This window comes from Balaenoptera physalus (assembly GCF_965194825.1).
Source record: "Balaenoptera physalus genome assembly, chromosome: 5".
Taxonomy (NCBI): domain Eukaryota; kingdom Metazoa; phylum Chordata; class Mammalia; order Artiodactyla; family Balaenopteridae; genus Balaenoptera; species Balaenoptera physalus.
This window is the reverse complement of record NC_138884.1, coordinates 77,389,758-77,414,003: the sequence shown is the minus strand read 5'-3', so window position 1 is coordinate 77,414,003 and position 24,246 is coordinate 77,389,758. Positions and strand designations below refer to the sequence as shown.

The 24,246-nt window shown below is 43.9% G+C and overlaps 1 protein-coding gene across 4 annotated transcripts in view; it reads right to left on the bottom strand.

Annotated features, from left to right (window-relative positions):
- The window catches only part of SCFD2 (sec1 family domain containing 2), a 402,102-nt gene that overhangs the window by 46,301 nt on the left and 331,555 nt on the right, over positions 1 to 24,246 (bottom strand). Inside the window, exon 6 of one of the 4 annotated variants that reach the window (XM_082462264.1) lies at positions 13,576 to 21,812. The exons of the other annotated variants lie outside the window; for them this stretch is intronic. Coding sequence (XP_082318390.1) covers positions 21,802 to 21,812 — 11 coding nt within the window. The 3' untranslated portion in view covers positions 13,576 to 21,801. Of the gene's footprint in view, positions 1 to 13,575; positions 21,813 to 24,246 lie in introns of those variants that run through there. 4 annotated transcript variants of the gene reach the window in all.

The window sequence follows — 24,246 nt, the reverse complement described above, 5'->3', positions numbered from 1 at the left end:
AGCATTCAATTTGGTTTTCTCTGAAACAATTATTTTTTTGAATTCATATTTCCTCAGAGAACATTTAATTAAACATTTAATTTAAGTTATTTAATGACAAATACAACTGGCATAAGCAGGTTTGGGAACAAACCTAACTGGCTCCTGGGAATCACACGGCTCAACCAGGATGCGCAGATGTGCCCAGGAAAGCGGAGGTCCCCTTAGAGCTCTGAGGGGGGCGGAGTTTCGGCGTGAGTTGTTCTATTTTACTGCGGGATCGCAGAGTGTAAGTTATTTTGGTGAATGCGTCGTGGGGAGGCTGGTTCGGAACACATGAATTATATATATGTATTATTTATATTGATTGTATTTATATTATACATTATATTGTATATAAATGAAAAATATTATACACACATATTTCTGAGGTCTCATATTTATACTACAAGGCAATGTATCTGTGTCATCAATCTAATATTTAATGACCTAGTGTGACTTCTAAGTTCTTCTAACATAAAAAAAACCATAATCTGTTTTTTTTTTTTAATCAGCCTTCAGGTCTTACAGGGCTGACTTCCTCTTTCCTTGTAGGATGCTTGATCTACACTACACGGCAGGGGCTCCTCAGCGGGTGCGGAGATAATGATGTAAATGTGCTTGGATGGTAGTGTTAGTGAGCCTGGCCTAACAAAGAAAATCAGGGTCAGCAGTGTCCAGGTGAGGCCACAGAGGGCCCAAGGCAGGGCTCGTGGAGACTGGACCGCCCCCGGAAGTCCCTCCATAGGTCTCCCCTCGGGCACTCAGGCCACATCGATCCCGTGCCCCCTTGGTTCACTGGATCCTGTCCTGGAATCTCCTAGCCTGTGGCCTCTAGTTATCGCTCCAATGACAGAGGAGGAAAGGAGGGGAGGGGTGGCGACATGCTCCAGGGAAGCGGGGGCTCTCCCTGCTTCTCCGCTGGTCTCTAGCCTAGCGCCTGGCTCCTAGAAGCACCCACGAAATATTTCTTAAATAAATGAATGGGTAAAAGAGAGAGAGAATGGGAAAAAGCGCTGAATCAGACCAAACACGCCATAAAGTGTGATTCTTGAGGAGCTGATAAACGATCTCTGCAGGAAATTTCAAACAAAGGGCTCCCAGATGGGTCTGAGCAAGTGCAGCCTGCACGTGTAAGTGGATCACCTCTCATAAAGGCTACTGTGAAGAGCAACCTCAAGTGGCTGCATACATTTGGCTCGTCTGTTTAATAAGCAAAATTAAACTCTACGTGGTTTGGGTATATGTGCATATGAGATAAAACTGTTTTAAAAAGAAAGACAATGATAAATACAAGCTTCAGAAACTGGTTACCGCTGGGGGAGGAGGTGGGCGGGTAAGCGACCCTTTGGGATAGGGCGACGAGTTCATGGATGTTTATTATGTAATTATGCTGTATAATATATATATATATATATATATAGTATAATCTTTTAAATGTATCAGCTATCATCTTAAAAAATACAACAGAACAAAAAACCAGTCACACTACTTTTTTAAGCCTCCAGCAAATTCAGCTTTTTATAACAGTTGGAAAAAGGGAAGAAATGACAGCTGAAATCTATTATTGTTAGGCAGTTTTGGGAGGTGTGGTGGATGTGGAAAGTCTTGTACAGCCACGAGAGAATGTGACTGCCCAGAATTCTAGCCCAAGGTCTGAGGCTTTTTGTGACAAAACAAGTGGTGGGGGAAACCTGAAGGAAGGAACATCGCCAGGAATACGCTTTGGAACTTGCATCTTTCATTAAGGCAGGGAACAAAGTCAAGTTGCCAGTGAGGCCCAGAAGGCAGGATGGAGGCGGCGGGACAAGCAGCCTCTTGATCCTGAACGTCTGTGCTGCTTCAGCAAGAGCCAAGGAGGCAGCAAGACCAATAACCCTGGGTCGTGGCAGAAATAAGGAAACGGCCCCAACCATTGCAAAGCATTTCCTCCAAGATGCTTCTGAAAAATCTCTCCAAAGCAGCTTTTATGACTACCCTAACTATACCAACACAGTTTCTTTATCTTAAGATTTTATGTGGTTAATTAAGGAAGGGTTAATTAAGTATAAAAACTGCTGTGATGCCGCATCATGTTAAGTAGTACAATTTCATGTCGGTTATTATGTTATCCTATTAAATCAGTCCAAGTCACCTTAGACAAAGGGATTGTGAAGTTCAGCATTCAGAGTAAGCGAAATACCAGGTTTGAGGCTATTTCTTTTCTTTTCTTTTGGCTGCGCCACGCAGCATGTGGAATCCTAGCTCCATGACCAGCTCGAACCTGTGCCCCCTGCAGTGGAAGCGTGGAGTCTTAACCACTGGACCATCAGGGAAGTCCTGAGGCTATTTCTTTAAAAGAGGTAGGTGTTGATTTTTGATCAGTTACACAATCTCCCATTATCGGAGCTATCACCATAGGAAAAATCAGATTTCCCTCATATCATTTCGACTTTGGGACCCTTCTCCAGGAATGAAACCTGCCACAAGTGGGGGAAATGCCCACATAACCACTTAAGCTCATGGTCATGAACCTTCCCAGTCCCAAGGAGGGCAGCTCCTTAACAGTAATCACAGACACCATCTCAAACCCATATCTCACTCCGAGTGCTTCCTAGTAGGTTGATTGTTTTTATGCTGTTGAATTAATTCTATTGATTTACTAACTCGCCATTGATACCATAAGTCCCCTTTCAAAGCGTGCTGACATTTCTGGTGGTTCTGAATAGCTCCACAAGGAGTGCTGGCCTCTCAAAGCTGACTTGAGAGATTACCTGTATCTGGTTGTTTTCACAAGCTGTCAGGTGACACAGCACCTGGGAGCCTCAGAGACCACTGTGACAATGACTACTGTTGATCCCGTTTTCCAGACTAGGAGAAAACAAGGCTATGCTACATGCACGTAAAGGCGGCACCAGAGCACGGCCATGAGTTGAGCACAGCTGGCAGCTCTTCTGTTAATATTTGCTTGCTTCTTGTCTGTTAATATTTGCTTGCTTCTTGTCTGTTCTTTTTGGGGTGCTACAAAAGCTGAAGCAGCAACAAAGGTAAGAAAACACAGAATAGATATAAACTTACGGTGGGGTAAGTCTGATCTGCTTTATTTTTCTTTAAATTGAGTAAAGACTGCCATCATTTGATTTTAGCAGGGAATAGTATTCCCCCAGGGCACAGTTTCAGAACCAATGAGCTAGTTCAGCATTTCAGAGAGAGGGAAATGGAAGCCCAGATGCTCCTTCCAAGACCTGCTGAGGCCAATCCAACCTGCCTCCAGGAAGTGTGCCTCATGTACCACCACCTGCGACCAGCCCTGCACTTCGTTACCCTGCACACTCTGTCCCTCCCTATTCTCCAGTGCAGAGATTTGTGTGTGTTGTGGGTAGGGGTGATTCTGCCTGACGCAGCTGCAGCAGAAGCCTAGGGCTCCCCCAAGAAGATGGCCTGGAAGGCTTCCTGGAGGAGCAGGCCAAGAAGGAAGCTGTGAAGGACCACATCAAGGTACACTCTTTCTGCTTCTTTCTGAATCTTACTTAGCCCAGGCCCAGTCTCGTTGCCAGTTTTACAAACAGTACCAAAGGTCCATTGCCTGCAAAGGATTCTTAAGAGGTAAGGTTGTACCTTATTCTAGAAATGCCAATAAAATTGCGAGTGTGGGAATAATACGGTGTTGTTTTTAGCTGTGATGTGCCACTGGGCAATGCTTTTTTTTTTTTTTTTTTTTTTGGCTGTGCTGCGTGGCACGCGGGATCTTAGTTCCACTACCAGGGATTGAACCCATGTCCCCTGCAGTGGAGGCGCGGAGTCCGAACAACTGGGCTGCCAGGGAAATCCCTGGTCAATGCTTTCTTGTCCAAGTTACAGTGAATAAATCACTCAGGGTTTGGCCTGTCTACTAATTACACAAACCTGTGCTACAGCTAATCGTTTGTAGAAAAGGATGAAATCAGAAGTCCAAATCATGGCACATTTAAAAGCCTTTCAAATGACTGTGTGGCCCTCCCCTGCCTCTTATTCTCACCGCCATTTAGAGGAGCTTTAAAAAAAAAAGAAAACATCTAAGTTTTTTCTTTTCCATTATATTTCTTGAGCTCCAGCCTCACTGAGCTCGTTATCATGAGGTTTGTAAGTATGGAGCGACAGTAGTGTCTCTTTATTTATATTTTTGGGGACGGCTAGGTGGTTAATAATATGGCATCATTTTCTGATCTATCTGAGAAAAAGAGAAGAATGAAAAGGGAAGCTTATAGGCCTAAAGTTTCTTTCATCCCTTTTGTTTCTTAAAAGAATGGAAGGGCAAATGGAGTTTATTTTTCTTCTGGTAACAGCCAGATCAAATGAGACCCCCGCCTCGCCCCTCCCCCAAGACACACAAAAATCACTCTCAGCTCAATCTAAGGCTCCCGTGCACCTGTCGTTGTAAATCGCCATTGAGCTGAGCCAGCATTGCTACGCCTGAAATTTAAGCTCCCACTAAATGAGGCCTCTTATCTATCACTTTTCTGTATTTTCTTTTGGAGGCAGCACGGTTTAGCGTGGAGGTCAGCCGTGCCTGATTTGGAGATGGGACACAGTCCAGAGAGGCTTGCCAGTGGCCCCTGGCATGGAGGGGAAGGGGAGAAATACCACCATTGCCCTTGTCTCTTTTTGGGGCAGAAGGAGCCTTGAGGGCGGACCCCAGAAGCAAAAGCAGGGAACCCAGGAAAGCTGATAGGCAGAGGCCTGCCTTCTGCAACTCTGAGCTCAGGTCCCAGTGAAAGGGGGAGCTGGGGTCTGGAAGGGGCGACCCTGAGGACAGAGCCAGGCTTCCTGACGGGTGGAGCGGGCTGCTGTCTGCAGGCTTCTAGGCGCGTCTACCTGTGCCAGCCCCAGTCCACTCTCAGGTGGGCTCTCACCCATCTCCTCCAACCTCTGATGGAGATGGCTCAGATGAATCACACGTCTACGGGGCGATTTAAACTCTGCCGACAAAAATGAATTATCACAGAGGCTCAGGGGTTCTAGGTTTTCGCTTGCTTCTGGGCAGGAACATTCTTAAGCCCACAGCTGTTTTCACAGTTACTCTATGTCCACCATGTGTCATGGAGGGTGAGTGAGGGGCCTGGCTCAGAGCTCTTTCCCCTGAAGGATGGGTAAGGGGAGGGTGGAAGAACCGCTGAGCTCCAGCCAGCTCTGGGACCTGAAAGTGGAATATACACTGAATAGCAAACAAGGTCTCAGCTTCTTGTTTCCCTGAAGGGCAAGGGAGTCGACAGGGAGTTTAGAAATAAAAACTCCAAATGGCTAGGATTTCTTTGGGGCCTCCACTGGGGAAATCGTCCAGGTTGGTAACATCTGAACTCTCTCTTCACATACCAGCCCACAGCTGCCTTCATTTCTGCCCCCAGTGCTTGCCTCCCTGCAGGTGAAGCAACTGTGTGATGATAGCTCAGGACCAGGTTTATGGAACAGTCATGTCCCACAAAGGTTTCATTGTCAGCTGGTAAAATGAGACAGTTCTCAGAACTGCAGTGGGTTTGGTGCCTCACGCAGAGCCAGGCACCCAGGATTTGGTCAGTAAATGGAACGTGCAGCTAGATCACAAACATGTAACTCTGCCGGAAGAAAGATAAAACCAAAAACCAAAAACCAAAAAAGAAACCAAAAGGAAACCAGATCAAACCGAACCTCTACGGAGAACTGTTGGCTGTGGCCATGGCAGTCTGGTTACTGGCTGTGAAAAGCCTCAGGGCCCATTCGAGGCAGGAAACCTCTAGAAGCAGCCTCATCCTGCCATGGCCACTCCGGGGGCTTCTGCAAAGCCCACACAGCCACTCCAGTGGCTCTTGCTGTGGGTACTGAGCTCTTGCTGTGTGCTCTGCAACTTGCATGTGTTGACTCAGTCTACCTCGCAGGATTCATGTTAAGAAAGGGCTGGAGAAACGTATAAGGATAGAAGTTCCCAAGGTGCTCATAGTTATATTGTTTATAGCAGTGAAAAACTGGAATTAAACATCCATCAATAAAAACTGATAATAAAAAATTGATGTGTTTGATCTACCATTTATTTATCAAAGATGTCTGTGCTAGATTGTTAAGTGATGAGAGTAGGTTGCTGAACAGTAGGTATAGTACATGTGCCATATATATATGTGTGTGTGTGTATATATATACCTATATATATATACACACACACACGCATACCTATCCACACACAAGTATATATAGCATATACACACACATACAACCACACACACATAGACATCTATGTATTTGTGTATACAAGTCCAGAATAACACATTACAAACTGTTAACAGTCATTATTCCTCTAGAACATCATTGCCCAACAGAACTGTCTGCAATGATGGAAATGTCCTACATCTGTGTTGTCCAATATGGCAGCCACTGGCTACAGATGGATATTGAGCACTTGAAATGTGGCTAGTGTGACTGGGGGATCTCAGTTTTAAATTGCATTTAATTTTAATTGCCACATGTGGCTAGTGGCTACTGTATTGGACAGCACAGCTCTAGCATGTAAGCCCAGTGAAGGCAGACTTTTGTTTTAAGTACAGATGTATTTGAACCTCCTAAAACAGTGTTTGTGCCTGGCACATGGTAGGCACTCAATAAATAGTTGTCAAATGAAATAAACAACCACCTGTTAAAGGTTGTTGTCTATGGAATTATGGGAGACTTCTACTTTCTACCTTATGTACTTCTGTGTCATTTTGATTCTTTTAATAAGCATATACGTTTTAAATTAGCCAAACAATAAAGATATTCCAATTCGGAAGTACAATGCACACCAACCTCATCCTTTTCTTTTTCTTAGCTGCCCAAAGTACTGCTCCCTCTGGCTGGTGGGGAAGGCTGGCCCCTGGGTAGCACGGTGTATTTATTCTTGGCTACCTGGACCAATCTTCCCCAAATGAACATTGCTGGGTGCCACAGTTCCACCTGCCTCACCTTGCCCCCTTGTTCCTGATTCATGGCGGAAATCATACACTCAATTTCATTTTCTCCCCTTAACAAGGCCTTCAGGGTTTCCACTTCTCTAAAGGAGGTCAGCAGCAGAGTCTATATTTCTAGTGAGGAAGAAAACCTGACAGAAAAGACTGTCCCTGCTATTAAATGTGGGGTCAGGCACACTCTTCTCTGTTATTTACAGGGTCAGCCAGGGTCCTGATTTACACAACCTCTCAAAGGCAACGCGTGTCTTAGAACAAGGCCCGAAGACACCTCTTCACTCCCCCTGGCGCCGCCCCGTCTGTCTGCTCCTGAGTCCTGCCAGCACCCACTCAGCTCCCTCCACAGCCTTGGTGAATGCCACTGCCTGGCTTCCGCCGGCTGGCCGCCCCGCCGGCTCACGTCCTACCTGTTCCTCTTCACAGTCTGACTCTAGAAACTTAAGACCAGCCCACTCTGCCTCCTTCAGCTCGCGGATGCTGTGTCTGCCAGGTTCCTGCTTCCCGAACCTCAGCTGTTCCCTTACCACCTTCACTCCTATATACTGCCTGTTGCATGATTTACTCAGTCTGTTCCTGTAAGTTAACTTGAAATCAACTCATTTATTAGTCCTATGTAAACTGATCTGATGTGCTAAATATTTACTTATTTTAACGTGCACCAGAAGAGAACGTAATTGAAAAATAGAAAATATTCACCGGCACCCCTCCCCCCCGAATTCCCCTCGCAGACCACCCTTTAGACTGGTGTGCACTCACGGGTGTGCAATTGATGCTCTTCTTATGCAATGCCAGGACCACGTGTCTTTTCATAAGAAGCCCGTCCGCTACTCAGAGGCAGGGTCCTCTCTCCCCCCATCCCCACCACGGCGCCGGTACTGAGCTGCACGTGCGAAACTGAGAGTCAGACAACTTTAAGGCGACAGCTCCCAGGTGCTGGGAACTGCGTGGTGACAGCCCTGTGGAGTAGGTGCTGTTCTGTTCATTCTTCAGATGACCGCACGGAAGCTGCGATGGCTCGTGGAAGGCTGGTTTAATGAATAACCAGCTCCTTTAAAAGGGAAACAGCCTTGCAGCGTCAGGAGTCCAGGGAAGCAGGTGCCTCTCTTGCAGTACAGTTCTGCTCGCCCGGGCCTTCTTCATGACCACGCAAACCCGGAATCTGCCTCCATCCAGACCTACTTTGCTCTGGACTAGCTTCATGAGGGCTGTCGCCTTGCTACGCAGCTGTGATCAGGCCTCGCTGCCCCTTCCTACTTGCCCATGGGGTTCCAGCCACTCTGGCCTTCTCTTGTTCCCCAGCAGATCGCAAGGCCAGGGTCTTTGCACTTTTCTTCCCTCTACCTGTCCTGGTCGTTACCATATATTAGGTCTCAGCTTAGGTCATTGCCTCAAAGAGGCCTTTTCTGATCACCCCATCACAATTAGGTTGTCTCTCTTAAAGCACTGTATCAACATTTATAAATACATACAAATGTGTTTCCTTTTTTGTTTTTTCTCCCTCCCTCCCTTCTTTCCTTCCTTCCTTCTGTCTTGTCATTACACGTTTATTGAGTGCTAGCTGCTTGCTAGGCACTGTAGGTAGTGTGTGCTCTCACGCCGCCTACACCTCAGCGGGGAGAAGCAGACAAGATGTAAATAAATACGCAAGTAAACCAGTCATTATGTGGCCTTAGACGTGAGTGCTCAGAAGAAAAATAGAGGCAGGAGCTATTTTAGACGTGGTAAAGTAGGGCTTCTTGGAGGAGGTGGCATTTTAGCAGAGACCTTTCAGAAGGGAGTAGGCAAGCAATGCAGACACTGAGGAAAGAGTTTTCTAGGCATAAGGGCAGCATGTGCAAAGGCCCGCCGAGGCAAAAGGGGCTGAGAGGGTTTTCAGGAGAGCAAGGAGACAGAGCGGTTGAAGTGAGCTGCAAGGGGAGAAAGGAGGCAAAGCAAGTCAGAGAAAGGAAAGGTCAGAGAGACAGGCAGAGGCAGATCGTGGGGGGCCTTGTATGGAGTCCACAGCAGATGAGGGAAGACAGAGCACACACGCGGATGAAGAAGATGGGAAAGGAAGGTACACCCATAAGGCTGGATACCTTCTTGTGCTGATGAGTGGGTTTTAGTGGAGCGTGTGGGCCTGGGAGAGAAGCAGGCCATCTGGCAGGGGCTGCCGGCTGGCGGTAGAGAGCACACCAGCTTGACTTCACATGCCTGAACATTTTCAGTGTCTCCCCACCCCTTCCTGACGGTAAGAACACAATGAAACTCAGTGGGGCAAAAAGCCACATCAAATAACACGACAACCATCCAAATTGCCATAGGAGGAAGCTGGCATGTTAGAGCTGCTTCACGGCCACCAGCCTCTGTTGTGAGAACTCAGTGTTGTCACGCCAGGGTCACCCACGGAGGGTGCGAAGAGAAGGGCAGCCCGTAAAGCCCGGGATCGGAATGGCCGGCAGGATTTGTTGGAGAGTGAGTTGGCAAGTGAAGGGAAAATGAAAACCCCTGGTCAGGGAGGTCAAGAGCTGGTGCTGACCTGAAAATTCAAGGTTGGCTACGGTACCTTTCAGAGAAGGAAGTTCTCGTATTATTCCAAGGAAGGAATCGAGGGTTAGGCTGGATTTAAATTTCACCAGGGCAGAGCCCATTCATTGATTCACTCAACAAATATCTACTGAGTGCCTGACGTGCGGCTCTGTTCTAAGCAACAGCAAATAAAATGTAAAAACTTCTTCCTGCATCAGATTTCCTTTGTATTTCCACCACTTTGCCTAAAAATGATGATAATAGTTAACATTTATCGAGCACTTACTTATGTGTCAAGTACTATTTTAAGTATTTTATATGTATTAATTCATTTAATCCTCAGTACTATCCTATAGGTAGATGCTATCATCACCCCCATTTCACAGCTGAGAAAAATGAGGCACAGAGAGGTTGAGTAACTTGCCCAAGGCCACACAGCCAATTAATGGCAGAACCATAATTTGAACCCAGGCAGTCAGGACCCAGAGTCCAGACTCTTTTACCACAGCAGACAATCAATAAACAACTAAATGATTATGATAAAAAGTACAGCATAAATACAGTAAAATAGCCCAAATTTAAGCAAAGAGCTAGAAGCGTCAGTTTACATTATGACAAGTTTAAATCCTAGGTTATTTGGAAAGAAACGTATTTTTACTACCTGCAAGCGCATAGTGAGACTAGGGCTAATCTAGTGGTCAGTAATCTAACAAGCAGAGGGCTCTGCTGCCTGTTGTGATGAATATTAAAGCCGGGACTGCAACTCGAGCGCCCATAGCTAATAACTAACACTTAATATCCTTAAAATGATCTGTTCTCTTGAGAAGGCTATCCAGTCGTCATGACAACCGTACTGATTAAGATTTGCTCAACAGTCCTCACTCTCAATCGAGGTCAAAGTAACTTAATATTTCATGGTACTTTTACAGTTAACTCATCTTAAATATTACTGGGTGGTCACTGGTGTTCAATCAACGACACCCTGGTCTCCTCTTTCTGGTGTGTGGTAGGATTACACGTGTCCCTGAGTGAGGTGGGGCCGTGGGGTTTACTTTGGGCTGTCAAATATGAGTGGCAGTGACATGTGCCACTTCTGAGGGGAAGCCTTTAAAAGCCTGTGTGCAGGTTACCACCTCCCCTTCCCCCTGCCTCAGTGATCATGAGGCCACATCGAGAGCAGGTCTCTGGCCGTCTGGCAGAGCCCCTGCACACCAGAGGTGTACACAGAGCACAGAGAAGAAACTACCACTGTTGCTTTAAACCACTGAGATTCTGGGGTCGTTTGTGTTTAGCCCATTGTAACTATTACAAACACCTACCCTCCAAATTCTGGGTGCAAAGAGGAATGAATAAAGAATCTATAAAGACAATTAGAAGGGAAAGGAAAACGAACATTGACCATTACTATATTTTAGGTATTTACATGTTATCATACCTAATCTTCTTGGCAACACTGAGAAGTAGGTATGACCTCCATTTTACAGACAGAGAAACTGAAGTTCAGAGAGGGAATGGGACTTAGCCAAGGATATATAGCTAGTAAGTGACAGAGGTGAGTTTCAAATTCAAGTTTGTCTGAATTTTGTGATTATACAATGCTGTCAACAAAAGCATATGCAACTAGATTCCTCTAAAGGCCAAACACAGGACCACTAGGTGGGAAAGGCATTCAGCCATCCAGTCACTCACCAAACACGTACAGCATGCTTACTATGTGTCAGGCACCGCAGCAGGATTCTTGGAGTGAAGAAGGTGGCTACGGTCCCTGCCCTGAGGAGCGGACAGTCCAGTGCCGGCTACAGACGAGGAAAGCAGCAATTTCAGTGTGGTGTATGAGCTATTTGGCTAGGGCAAGGATGGGGTGGGGCTTGAGAGTATACTCCAAGTTATGGAAGGAAAAAACAAAAAAAAACAAAAAATCCCCACACACAGCAGAGAAAGGAAATCTAGGAAAGCAAATGAGAGATGAGGGCCAAATAAAGACATGCCACTAACGTAACGCTCTTCCTGCTCAGATCTGCACACATTTGGTAAGAGTGTGCCATATGCTTCACCCCGACACACACAACTGTGGTGGCATGCTGCCACTGGCTGATGACATCAAGGCACCAGCAGAAGCCAAGAGAGGCAGCTCCACCCTGCTGGGAACTGCAGCCCTCGCTCCCTCCACAGCTGGCTCGGGAATTCAAACCCAAGCAGAGAGCACGCGTGCCCTGGCGGCTGGCACCCCAAGTCAAGAGGACTGAGGGCAGTTTGCTTGCTGGTCTCTCCTGCTCATCTATGACTCTTTGCCACACTCACCAGACCTTATACAGGGCCTGACATGAAACAGTCACTCAGCCACTGTTGACTGATGATCTGTAGGGAATGAACAGAAGCTGCGGAGGCAGAAAGGCGCCTAAGGAAGCTTGGGGGCTGTTGAGCACCAACTGGTCTGAGGGCTGTGACGACCAGGAATAGACCCCAGAACGGCTCAGGCTTCTTCTGATTATACTCAGCAATGCAGGTCTGAATTCTGAGCTTCAGAAGGAGATCCCTCCCATTTAGAAATGAAGAAATACATGGCTCTCCTGGGTGGAATGTCTTAGGTTAGGGGCCGCTAGGCCACATCTAGGCTCATGGGGTTGGGGTGAGAAAAAAATTCTACTTTGGAAGTTAATGGTATAGTCTGTGTCTTTGGGCAATTTAACACTAGAGGGAGAGGGGCTGAGGTCCAAGGAGAAAGCATTTTACTCTAATGAATACCTCTCAAAACAAGTGGGCCACTGGCTTGTTCTTGGAAATATTTTACCTATTCTGAGCATTTTGATATGAGAATATTCCTCATCAAAATAGGATTTGCCCAGGATATGCAATGGAGAATAGACAGTCTCTTCAATAAGTGGTGCTGGGAAAACTGGACAGCTACATGTAAAAGAATGAAATTAGAACACTCCCTAACACCATACACAAAAATAAACTCAAAATGGATTAGAGACCTAAATATAAGACCAGACACTATAAAACTCTTAGAGGAAAACATAGGAAGAACACTCTTTGACATAAATCACAGCAAGATCTTTTTTGATCCACCTCCTAAAGTAATGGAAATAAAAACAAAAATAAACAAATGGGACCTAATGAAACTTCAAAGCTTTTGCACCGCAAAGGAAACCATAAACAAGACGAAAAGACAACCCTCAAAATGGGAGAAAATATTTGCAAACGAATCAGAAGACAAAGGATTAATCTCCAAAATATATAAATAGCTCATGCAGCTCAATATTAAAGAAACAAACAACCCAATCCAAAAATGGGCAGAAGACCTAAATAGACATTTCTCCAAAGAAGACATACAGATGGCCAAGAAGCACATGAAAAGCTGCTCAACATCAGTAATTATTAGATAAATGCAAATCAAAACTACAGTGAGGTATCACCTCACACCAGTTAGAATGGGCATCATCAGAAAATCTACAAACAACAAATGCTGGAGAGGGTGTGAAGAAAAGGGAACCCTCTTGCACTGTTGGTGGGAATGTAAATTGATGTAGCCACTATGGAGAACAGTATGGAGGTTCCTTAAAAAACTAAAAATAGAATTACCATATGACCCAGCAATCCCACTAGTGGGCATATACCCAGAGAAAACCATAATTCAAAAAGACACATGCACCCCAATGTTCAATGCAGCACTATTTACAATAGCCAGGTCATGGAAGCAACCTAAATGCCCATTGACAGACAAATGGATAAAGAAGATGTGGTACATATATACAATGGAATACATATATACTCAGCCATAAAAAGGAACGAAATTGGGTCATTTGTAGAGACGTGGATGGATCTAGAGACTGTCATACAGAGTGAAGTAAGTCAGAAAGAGAAAAACAAATATCGTATATTAACGCATATACGTGGAACCTAGAAAAATGGTACAGATGAACCGATTTGCAGGGCAGAAATAGAGACACAGATGTAGAGAACAAATGTATGGACACCAAGAGGGGAAAGTGGCGGGGGGTGGCGGTGGTGGTGTGATGAATTGGGAGATTGGGATTGACATGTATACACTGATGTGTATAAAATTGATGACTAATAAGAACCTGCTGTATAAAAAAAATAAATAAAATTAAATTAAAAAAAAAAATAGGACTTGCCCATATAACATAGCTTAAGATAGCTAGGGATATGACCTATATAAATCTACCATGGAAGAGAAAAGAAAAAAGAAATTTTAAAAAGCACTAAGCAGAAGGGAATTTGGCATTATTTAAATAGGACATTACCCTGCTGCTGCTAAAGAAAATCTTCTGAAATGATAAAAAATAATTAAAACAAAACAAAGGTGTGAGAATAAGCCAATGATTCAAGATGGTGTGACTAACCCAGGAAGGCAAGTGTCAGACTCCAGCCTTGCTGGCCTTCATGACCAGAGTAGTCCTATGGCACTCTCAAATCTCATTTTAAAGTGCTAGTCACTTAAAAAATCCCTGCAGAAGATAGGCATTGGGTTTATCCATTATGTAAACGAAAACCTAGCATAACAGGGCTAACATGAAGAGAGACCCTGACTCACATTGCAATGGCTCTGTATGATCCATCTCAACTCCCCTGTTCTTTCCCAACCCTTCAGGATGTCTAAAAAAGAACCACAAAGAAGGGGTGAATTCAGACACATGGTATGCCTTTATTTTTAGCCCACTGAGAACATTTTCTTTACCAAACAATGTAATGGAATGAGAGCCTAAACATAAAAGTTCCAGGATGTTGAAATGTCAGTGGTGTAGACAATTATTCAGCAGATAAGTCTTTAGAAATTGACAAGGATGATATGCACTAAAAATATTCTCAATGAACTTTATTGAGGGACAGATAACACTTGCAATTTTAAACACATTCTGTCTTTTTTAGTTGTGTCTGGATTAATATAATTAAGCATAAGACCTCTCAATACTTAACGTCAATTGAGACTAAGACTGAGAATTCTTTTATTTCTTTATTCATCCGAAAGACATATTATCTCATTTTAAAAAAGATTTCCATGCTGCAACAATGTTATAGAACTCATCACCCAAAAGGTCAGTGTCTGGGAAAGACACTGGAAATGATATTGCTTCATAACAACCGTGTCTTGGAAATGTTAAGCTCCCTCTCATGCCCCAAATGTCTGCGATTTAAGAGTAGAACCTTGACAAATAGGGTTAAGCAATAAAGGAAGAGACTATCAGGCAAAAAAGAATATCAACTATATTATTCTAATCCTTCAGAATCCATGCCAGAGAACCATGCAACCCTATAAAGAAATAGATGTTATGACTCTTCTATAAAAGAAAATCAAATTGCCTGTATCTGTTGTTCTAATGATACATTTATCATCCAAACTTTGCTCTCAGTGACATCATTGGCTGGCCTCTCTTCTCATGTGTCTTACATGACATCACAGATGAGCTATTTCAACTTTTAATCTGGTTTTAAATACATTTCAGTTGATTAGCTGGGTGCTGTCGCCTAATGCTTGAACAGAAACATCCCTCTGAGCAGAGCTATAGGCAGATGAGGTGACGGGCAGGTCAACTGGTGGACGTGGAAGGCGTCCTCCTAACCATGTCCCTCCCGCAGTCAATGTCTTTGAACAAAGGTAATCAAACCTTGCGTCTGCCCTAGCTGCAGAGATTTCTTGACTGCCTCCTCCCTCCTGAATTCCATTCCCCCAAGGCCTTGTTTTTCCTGTCAACTAGCTAATTTCATAGAGGAATCATGGAACATTCGAGCTGAAAGGGCCTATGGAGGCCATGCAGTGCTCTCACGTTACAGACCAACTCCTTTCTGTTAGTGAAGGTCTCTTTGCAAAGGGTGAGTGCTTAATCTAAAGGGACTTGTTTTCTGAAAGAAATTTCCAGGCATCAATTTACACCAGTAGGAAGGGTATCTTCCAGAAGCCACTGTCTACCTCACCTCTCATCATGTAACAGTCATCCCTTTTCCCCCAGAATCTAGCATAATCTGGGTGCCAGAGTACCCACCTAGTCTGTCTTCAGATTGGGCTCTGGAGGAAGTACTGACTTGAAGCTAGAACAAGGCATATTTACAGTGAAGCTAAACATGAGCATATGGGCAGACAAAGGGTTCCTCTGTGCATGTGTGTGTGAATTTATTAATATGATAATTCTCAAAAGGCATTAAATATTAAGTCTAATTAAATCAAAGTATATATTTTTTCCTTCACCATTAACTGCAAGCATTTTAAAGCTTGCTCATATCAAGCATGATGGTAATGTACAGGGCTGGTGGAAATGTAGATGTGTAAAGTCATTTTGGAGGGCAAAAGAATGGCACCTACTAAAATTATAAATATACAGGCCTTTTGACCCAGCAACTCAGCTTTTAGGAATCTACCCTAGAAATAGTCTTACTTGGGTACAAAGAAGCATATAGAAAGGTGGTTGTGGGACTTCCCTGGTGGTCCAGTGGTTAAGGCTCCACACTCCCAATGCAAGGGGCCAGGGTTCGATCCCTGGTCAGAGAACTAGATCCGCATGCACTCCGCGACTAAGAGTTCACATGTCACAACTAAAGATCCCGCATGCCGCAACTAAGATCCCACATGCCGCAATGAAGATCCCGCGTGCCACACCTAAGACCCAGCGCAGCCAAAGTAAATAAATAAACAAACAAACAAACAAATATTAAAATCTTAAAAAAAAAAAAAGAGGTGGTCGCTATGCCTGGATTACAATTGAGAATAATTAGAAACAATTATTTAATATGTGCATCAATGCATATGATTAAATTAATAACACAGAATATTATGCAGCTGTTAAAAATAGAATGGGTAGATCCATATGTGGTCACCTGGAAAAAACTCTAAGACATATTAAGTGGGAAAAACCAAGTTGCAAAAAAATATGTAGACTATGATATCATATCTACTTTAAAAAGCCCTTATACTTCTAGGTGTACCTTTGCATATACATTTGAATGTGAATACTTAGAAGAGAAAGTGGAAGATTATATCCAAACTGATGACTGGGGTTACTTATGGAAAGAGGAGTGGAATTAAAAAAAGGGAGACATCAAGAGGAACTCGTGTTTTTACCTGTATTGGTTAAATTTTGTTCAATGAGACTATATTCATATATTACAAGTGTTATAAATTGAATTTAATTTTACATTTAACTTACCTTTCTTTAGGGAACTCAAGACCTAGCCCCAAATCTGGTTGCCTCCTTATTTCTATAGCTTGAGCCTCTGCTTAAGATTTTCTTCTCTCAAATCCTCTTCCCCCAACACATACATTTGGAACTTAGGCAAAATCAGACCATATCCTTATCATGAAAATAAGTATGAGGATGTAACACTGATCTTTTCATAAATGTTTCTTTTTTCATTAGTTCTTAGTGTTAATCCATGGGAAAATGAGTTGTGTTTCTGCTAAAGTTAAGGGCAAAAAAACTCAAATCCAAAAAACACCACCACTAATAAACAAAACCAAGGGGACACAATTCCTTATTGACACAGCGTTACAGCTCCCACTAGGACATGGCTTTCTCACAGGCTTCAGTTATCAGATATTTCTGGGCATAGTTTCCAAGAAATGTAAAAGGACACAAGTTTCAAATGGAATGATTCTTTTGCTGACTTTAAATTTAACTCTCTTTTTCTTTCTCCAACCTTCCATTTACAGAAAGACCCATGAGAATTGGTCTTTTCTCTTTTTTCAAGAAGGAATAATGAGTTTGGGATTTATACATCAAATTTTTTTTGGTCTTATTCTTATATTAACTGGATTTTAAAAGCAAATGCTGCATCCTTTTTTTTTTTTTAATTTGGCAGGGGAACGCCCAAGATGGCCCCCGTGCCCCAAATGCTGCATCCTTTTTAAATCATCTTCTAGATCTTATAGTTTAAGGAGAAAACAAAAGCCTATGCATTTAGAATGATTAATTATAGTGGAAAAATGGAATAGGTTACTCGTAAGAAGCTGAGAATAAGATGCTTGCTTGCTTCGAAAGCATAGAATATTCTCATAGGCGGGTAACACAGAATCTCTTGGAGTGGGACCTAGGGATCTGTGGTTTTCGTGCCATAGTTCGCTCTGATGGTCAGAGCCAGGTATGTTTTCCTTCTTGGTGTAAAATTCATCTTCAAATAAGTGATTATCACCCATGGATATCATAGGTTTACCTCGGAAGAAGTGCAAAAATATCCTCAAAATCTCATAGCAAAATATTAAAAATTTTTTCATTTAAAAAATAAATATATTCCATTGAGTACTTTTACAAGGTTAGGGAATGCTGTGTTTCAAAATTACCGAAGACTAGAGTATTTCAACTCTAAAAAGGTTGGGAATATCTGTCCCCTAAAAAACGTTTGATGTATAAACCTCAAATTCATTATTCCTTCTTGAACAAAGAGAAAGGAGTATTACAATTCTCATGATAATTGGAGCTACAAATGACTTACCATGAGAGTGACTATGATTAAAGTCATGAGCAATCACTACAGTTTTTATTCCTCCGCTCAAAAATATTACATGTGTTTCTATAGTTTAACATAATACAGATGCTTATTTTATTTTCTTGAAAATCTTAAGAGTTAAAAGAAATAGGCTCTCATTCTTTAAAAATCCTCATTTAACAGTATCGGAGCCTTCCAGGGTAAAGGATTAGTATTATCACTTTTCAGAATGCAGGGATCGTTTTTTCTTTGACTCTTAGGTATTTATGGTAGGAAAGCTGGGAGGAACAGGAAAGTACTCATCAGAAGAGAAGGGTAATAATCTTTGGAATGAAATTGGCTGGGACGTGTCAAGCTCAGCAGGCTTAAAGACACTCTTCTTGTTTTCCTATTATTCTATTTTGAATCTTTTATCCTGCTGGCAGAGTTTCCAGCCTGCAAAGACTGCTCACTGTGCCCTGATGTGTATGAGCGTTCTCATGCAGGCCATCACGGGAATCCAGCTGTCAGAGCTGAGCTGGCCTTTGCACTGTTCTTACATGCTCTTTTCTCCCTATTTACATATATTTGATCACTCAGATAGAAAAAAATCTTGGCAAATTGCACTACAATAATCATTTTCCACCTTGGCTCACCGTGGAGAAAAATATCTGTTGTAATGCATCCAAAGTTTAGTCAAGGATGGCCATTTGGAAAGAGCTCTCCATTTACAGGGAAACTGTCAGACAGAAGTCAGGTGTCCCTTCATTATTCAGAGCAAGCTCTGGCCTTCATGAACCTGTGGCTGATCAAACTCAAGTTCCATTAGGGATTAGGACTGTAAATATATCAGTTCTCTCCAAATTAATCTATTAACTCAGTACACCTTCAATGCAAATCAAGAAAGTAAAGGGTGTGTGTGTGTGTGTGTGTGAAATTTAACAATTTGATTCTAAAACTTCTATGGGAGAGCAGAGGGTTAAGAATAAGCAAGAAGGGGCTTCCCTGGTGGCACAGTGGTTAAGAATCTGCCTGCCAATGCCGGGGACACGGGTTCAAGCCCTGGTCCAGGAAGATCCCACATGCTGCGGAGCACCTAAGCCCGTGCACCACACCTACTGAGCCTGCGCTCTGGAGCCCGCGAGCCACAACTACTGAGCCCACGTACCACAACTACTGAAGCCCGCGTGCCTAGAGCCCGTGCTCCGCAACCAGAGAAGCCACCGCAACGAGAAGCCTGTGCAATGCAACGAAGAGTAGCCCCCGCTCACCACAACTAGAGAAAGCCCGCGCACAGCAACAAAGACCCAACGCAGAAAGAAAAAGAAAGAAAAGAAAGAAGGAAGGAAGGAAGGAAGGAAGGAAGGAAGGAAGGAAGGAAGGAAGGAAGGAAAGAAGGAAAGAAAGAAAGAAAGAAAGAAAGAAAGAAAGAAAGAAAGAAAGAAAGAAAGAAAGAAAGAAAGAAAGAAAGAAGTAAGCAAGAAAAAGTTGAAGCTGAACAAGGCTCATTATACAGATATAGTAATGAAGACCATGTGGTACTGCCAAAGGGAAAGACCAAAGAATGAAATGAAAACAGAGAGCCCATGAACAGTCACACATACATGGAAACTTTATATACAACCAAGATGATGCCGAAATTCAGTGTGGAGAGGATGAACTATTCAACAAGTGGTGTGTGGACATAATCAATATAAAATTTGATCCCTATATCATTTATTATGTGGAAAAAAATCCAGAGATATTAAAGACCCAAATGTGAAAAAACAAAAATTTAAAATTTTTAGAAAAAAATGAAAGATGCCATACACAAAGTGAAAAGACAAGCCTTAAACTACCGTAAGATATTTGTAACACATAAAATCAACAAAGGATTAGATAGACAAAAGAAGACATCAGTAAGAAAGTCAATAGAAAAAAGACAACCAAGTAGAAAAACAGGCAAAGAATATGAAGAGGCAAATCAGAGAAGAAATCTTGTGAATGGTGAAAAACATGCCCGTATATGCAACTTTACACAACAGTCAGGGAAATGAGAATGACACAGATATGAAGTCTGATACTACGCAGGTCCCTGGGTAGTCAGGGATACAGCAGAGGCAGGGAGCCTCAGGTGAGAGAGGGCAGAGCTGTAAGTAAGACAGAGATGAAGGCTGAGCGCTCGGAACGCAGCATGTGCTCCACAGATGCGCTCTCTTCTCTCTTATAACTCACTGGAGCATGGTTCTGAATTGGCAGAGCTGCAGCTTTCCTAGCACTCTCACAAGGCCCGGTGCCCCTAAAAGACTGGAAAGTCACGGCAGAGGCAGCTGCATTGTCGAAGAAGAAACAAGGGATTCTGAGTCAGAGGATCTGGACTTGCTGTGGACCTTTGGACAGATGCTTTAACTCAGCATCTCACTTTCCTCTTCTACAAAGAGAGAGAACTACAATGACCTCAATGTGACCTTGAAGATGCCAACCAGCTAGTGAAAGTACAACTTAAACTGTACCGACCGCACAGATGTACATTGGGGCTGATATGCCACTGCTAGTGGTCACATGCCAAGTGTCTTCACTGTCACCAATGGTTCACATGTGGAAATACCATTCTTTCCAACTCCTACTTATATGTATGAAGTGATGACCCTGGATGATGCAGCCACCAGCATAAGCAACCAATAGGAGTAAATGCTGGATTCATTCCTTCTCCTGTCAGTGTGTAACCTTCATGGGGGTGGACAGGCTAGATTTAAAACAATGTTGGTTCCTTCTATGTGTCTATTTCCAGGGTTGTAATGTATATTCTCTTTCTCCCACATCCTGCCTTCTATCTTCTTCTCTCTACACAAGCACTTTTAATACCAATTAATTAAATGCAGGCATCTTAAGATATGGCTTTAAAAGACTCTTTTGCATCATCAGGCTGAGCTAGAATTCTGAGCATAAAGGCTTCTGGAGGAGAAACAGGATGAACAGCCAGAGAGACTGACTTTGATAGATGTTGCTGAGCCATCAACTCTCTGAGGGACCCAGGCAAAGCCATGTGACCTCTTTGGGGCTCCATGTTCTCGTCGTAAGTTCTTAGAGGACATTAACATACCCTCAGAACACTAGTTTACTATATATACAGACAGGTTTATTTTTTACTTTTAACACTTATATTTATGTGTTTATATTTTAAGAGTAGGATCTTTTCCAATAAGTACATTATAAAAATCTTGTTCAGGATTCAGAGCCAAGGAAGCCAGGGACTGCACAGGGCTGCTCTTCACAGGAGGTTAGCACTCGCCTCCAACAACCACGTGTGGCTTCAGCTGTTTCTGAAAGCTATGCCTTCCCTTTTGATGTCTGTGAGGCCCATTTCTTTCATTTTTGACCGAGCCAACAGGTGTTCTCAGACTCTTTTCTTTATAGGCTGTCTTCCCTTGGGGTTCGGGGTAGACAGAGTTTTCCTACAAGATGACTGAGAAGCATGGAGAAATAAATTTCCCCTGGTCCACTGGCTCCACTATTGCCACTGCAGTCTGCTGTGACCACCTTGAAGTCTCGATCTTTCCCATTTCTTGGAAGATGCACGGGATACACGGCTGAAAGACAAGGTCTAGATCTAAATGCTCCATGGAAACAATGAAAGTACAAATCTTTCATCCTTTGATTTAGGGCCTAAATGCACCGGGCCTGTACCACCAAAATGGCAGAATGGGCAAGATGTCTTTGAACCTTGGTGCAGAATCCAGGAGAGCAGAGGGAAGTCCAGCTTCTGGGGGAGCCTCCTGCTGGGCAGGTGGCACCTGGCATGGCAGCAAGCATCTCGAGTGTGCCGGGCGAAGCTGACCACGCCTCCGCCCTGGGCAGAGCTGGTGAACTGACGGCCTCAACACACACACCTGTGCACCCAGCAGGACAGCAGATGCTAGGGCACAGGGTGTGAGACATGATGAAGATGTCCCTAGACTACATCTGGGGACAAAAGAAGAAGTAGGTAACCCTGAGAGTGGTACTACTGAGGCGGGATAATAATTTAAAGCATTAATGAATTTCATATACACGCACAGAAGCACATTTCTTTTGACCCTACAACCCATCCCCAGGGGCTTGACAGAGGCAGAGGTAGGCTTAGTCCCCAAGACTAGAGAAAGGTCCCTGGGTTGGGGGCGTCCAAGCGAGAAGGAGAGAACCCTTGGATATGTCTGTAGGTTTATAGAACAAAGGGTGTCTACACTTCACCTCTCGAATGGAGCCCAGGGAAGCAGAAGCCCCAGCACAGTAATGGCTGTGTCATACGTCAGACGAGGTCACAGAGTCTTCCATGGCCCCATACTGCATGCGGCCTGGAGTGGCCTGGCCATAGATGGAGCTCTGAAGAGACTCACAGAGCTCCCTGGGCCCTTGCTTAAGAGCAGCAGAAAGCTTCTCTTGGCCTAATGGAGTTCTAAGAGACTCAGAGAGACAGAGAGCTGGGCCCAAAGAGGCCTTGCAAACAGCTCCCCATCAGGGCCTTGTGGACCGACAGCAGAGATCCTGTGGAACGAGGATGCTACTGGGGCGCCTTCAGGGACAGATGGCGTGTGCAGCACAGGTAGCAGCTCCTCAGAGCCTTAGATATGGCCCTGGGGAAAAGGTGGGAGGACCTGGAATTGCCAGACAGTAAATTTCCCATTTCCCAGGGGAAATGTATAAATTAAGAGAGTTAGAGAAACAAAATTTTAAGATTGCATTTGTTAGATACCTAAACATTACTGGTGCCTAGTACACCGGTAGAAATCAACCCATAATAGATGAGTCTAATTTATGACTAACCCACTCCAAGAGGTGGTTTTGCTTGTTTATTTGACTGATTGATTGATTGATTCATTCATTCATTCCCTCCCTCTCTTCCTCCCTGACCTACCAAACAGCCAGATACTCTGCTGAGGACTAGCAAAGCTTTTTTAAAAACAGACCTCAAACACCTGTTTTCCGCCCTCAAGATGTAGTAATAGAGGGGGAGGCAGGGGGGTGCAGAAATGGAGACACTGACAACTAAATCTAACGCACTCTGGTAAGGACTGTGAAGAAAGTGCACACGAAGCGGTCTAGGAGCACAGAGGAGAGCTTGCTAGTCTAAGACTTGGGAGTCTGTGAAAACTGACAACTCCCATCTATCCAAACAGTACCCTTAGGAAAACGACCTTAGGATCAGAAAGCTGTCATCCACTCAATCACATGGAAAATGTGGGAACGGGCTGCGGCAGAGACATCATCTGTACACCGAATATCCGTGGGATCTACCTCATTTTCCAGCCTTGCTTGCAGTTAGGAGAGGCCATGTGACTAGTTCTTGCCGCTAGGCTACAAGAAGGGGGACTCCGGGAGCTTCTATGACCCTCCAGCTCAGCTCTCCTCTTTCCCTTCCATGGTACCTGTGGAGGCCTCTCATTCCAGATGGTGTAGCTTCAAGATGTCTGAGCCTCCATCGTCCTGAATCTTTGGGAAAATGTGTGGAAAAGAGACTCCACTGAGTCACAATCAACATGTAATATGAGCAAGAAATAAGTTCTTAACTGAATTAAGTCCCTTAACTTCTAGGGTTATTTTGTTACTATGGCAAAACTTAGAATATCCTGACCAATGGTGAGATGATAGATTAAAAGGGGGAGGTGGGTTATTAAAATGCACTCCAATACTGTTCAGAGGAAAAGGGGCTCTGCCCCCAGGTGACCAGTATTTTAAGAACAATCTCCTGAAAGAGATGAACGTGTCAGGCAGTAGTGTGATACCTGTACTTAGAGCTGGTACCTGGACGTGGGTTCTGATGACAAGTTGGTAAAGAGAAGCCTGAACAGAAGACAAGAAGGGGCAGAAGATAAGAGGAAAGCAGGAAAGCCACACTTCTGCGTTCTCTGTCTATCTGTCTACGTAATAGTCAAAAGCCACTCGCTACCCCTACCCTCTCTCACCCCTCGACCCCAGATGGTCCCATGGGGAGTCCAGACAGTAAAGCACCACCATCAGGGATCTCTCTAGGGGGCAGTCTAAGGGTAGTTCCTCCTCTCTCTGCAGCCCCCTGAAGTCTACTGCAAGGGAATGAATAGCTTAAGAGCTGACACCTTTGAAAGGGTGATAACTCCAGTGAGAGAAACAAAGCAAATAAGCTAAACAAGGCCAGTTTAATTTCGCTCTGGAATATGGTTTCTCCCCCCGCCATACTAAACATAGACTTTAAAATATTTTCATTACTACTGCAGCAGTTAACTTTAAAATATCATTTGAAATAAACAGTAACCACATATGGGCCACATCTAGGTGAAGCAAGTGTCAGGGAGCTGCTGGCCAGATTGCAGAAGGTAATTTTCTTTCCTGATATGTGACTCATGATTTAGCGTGGAACAGGAGGGTTTATAGCTTTACAATC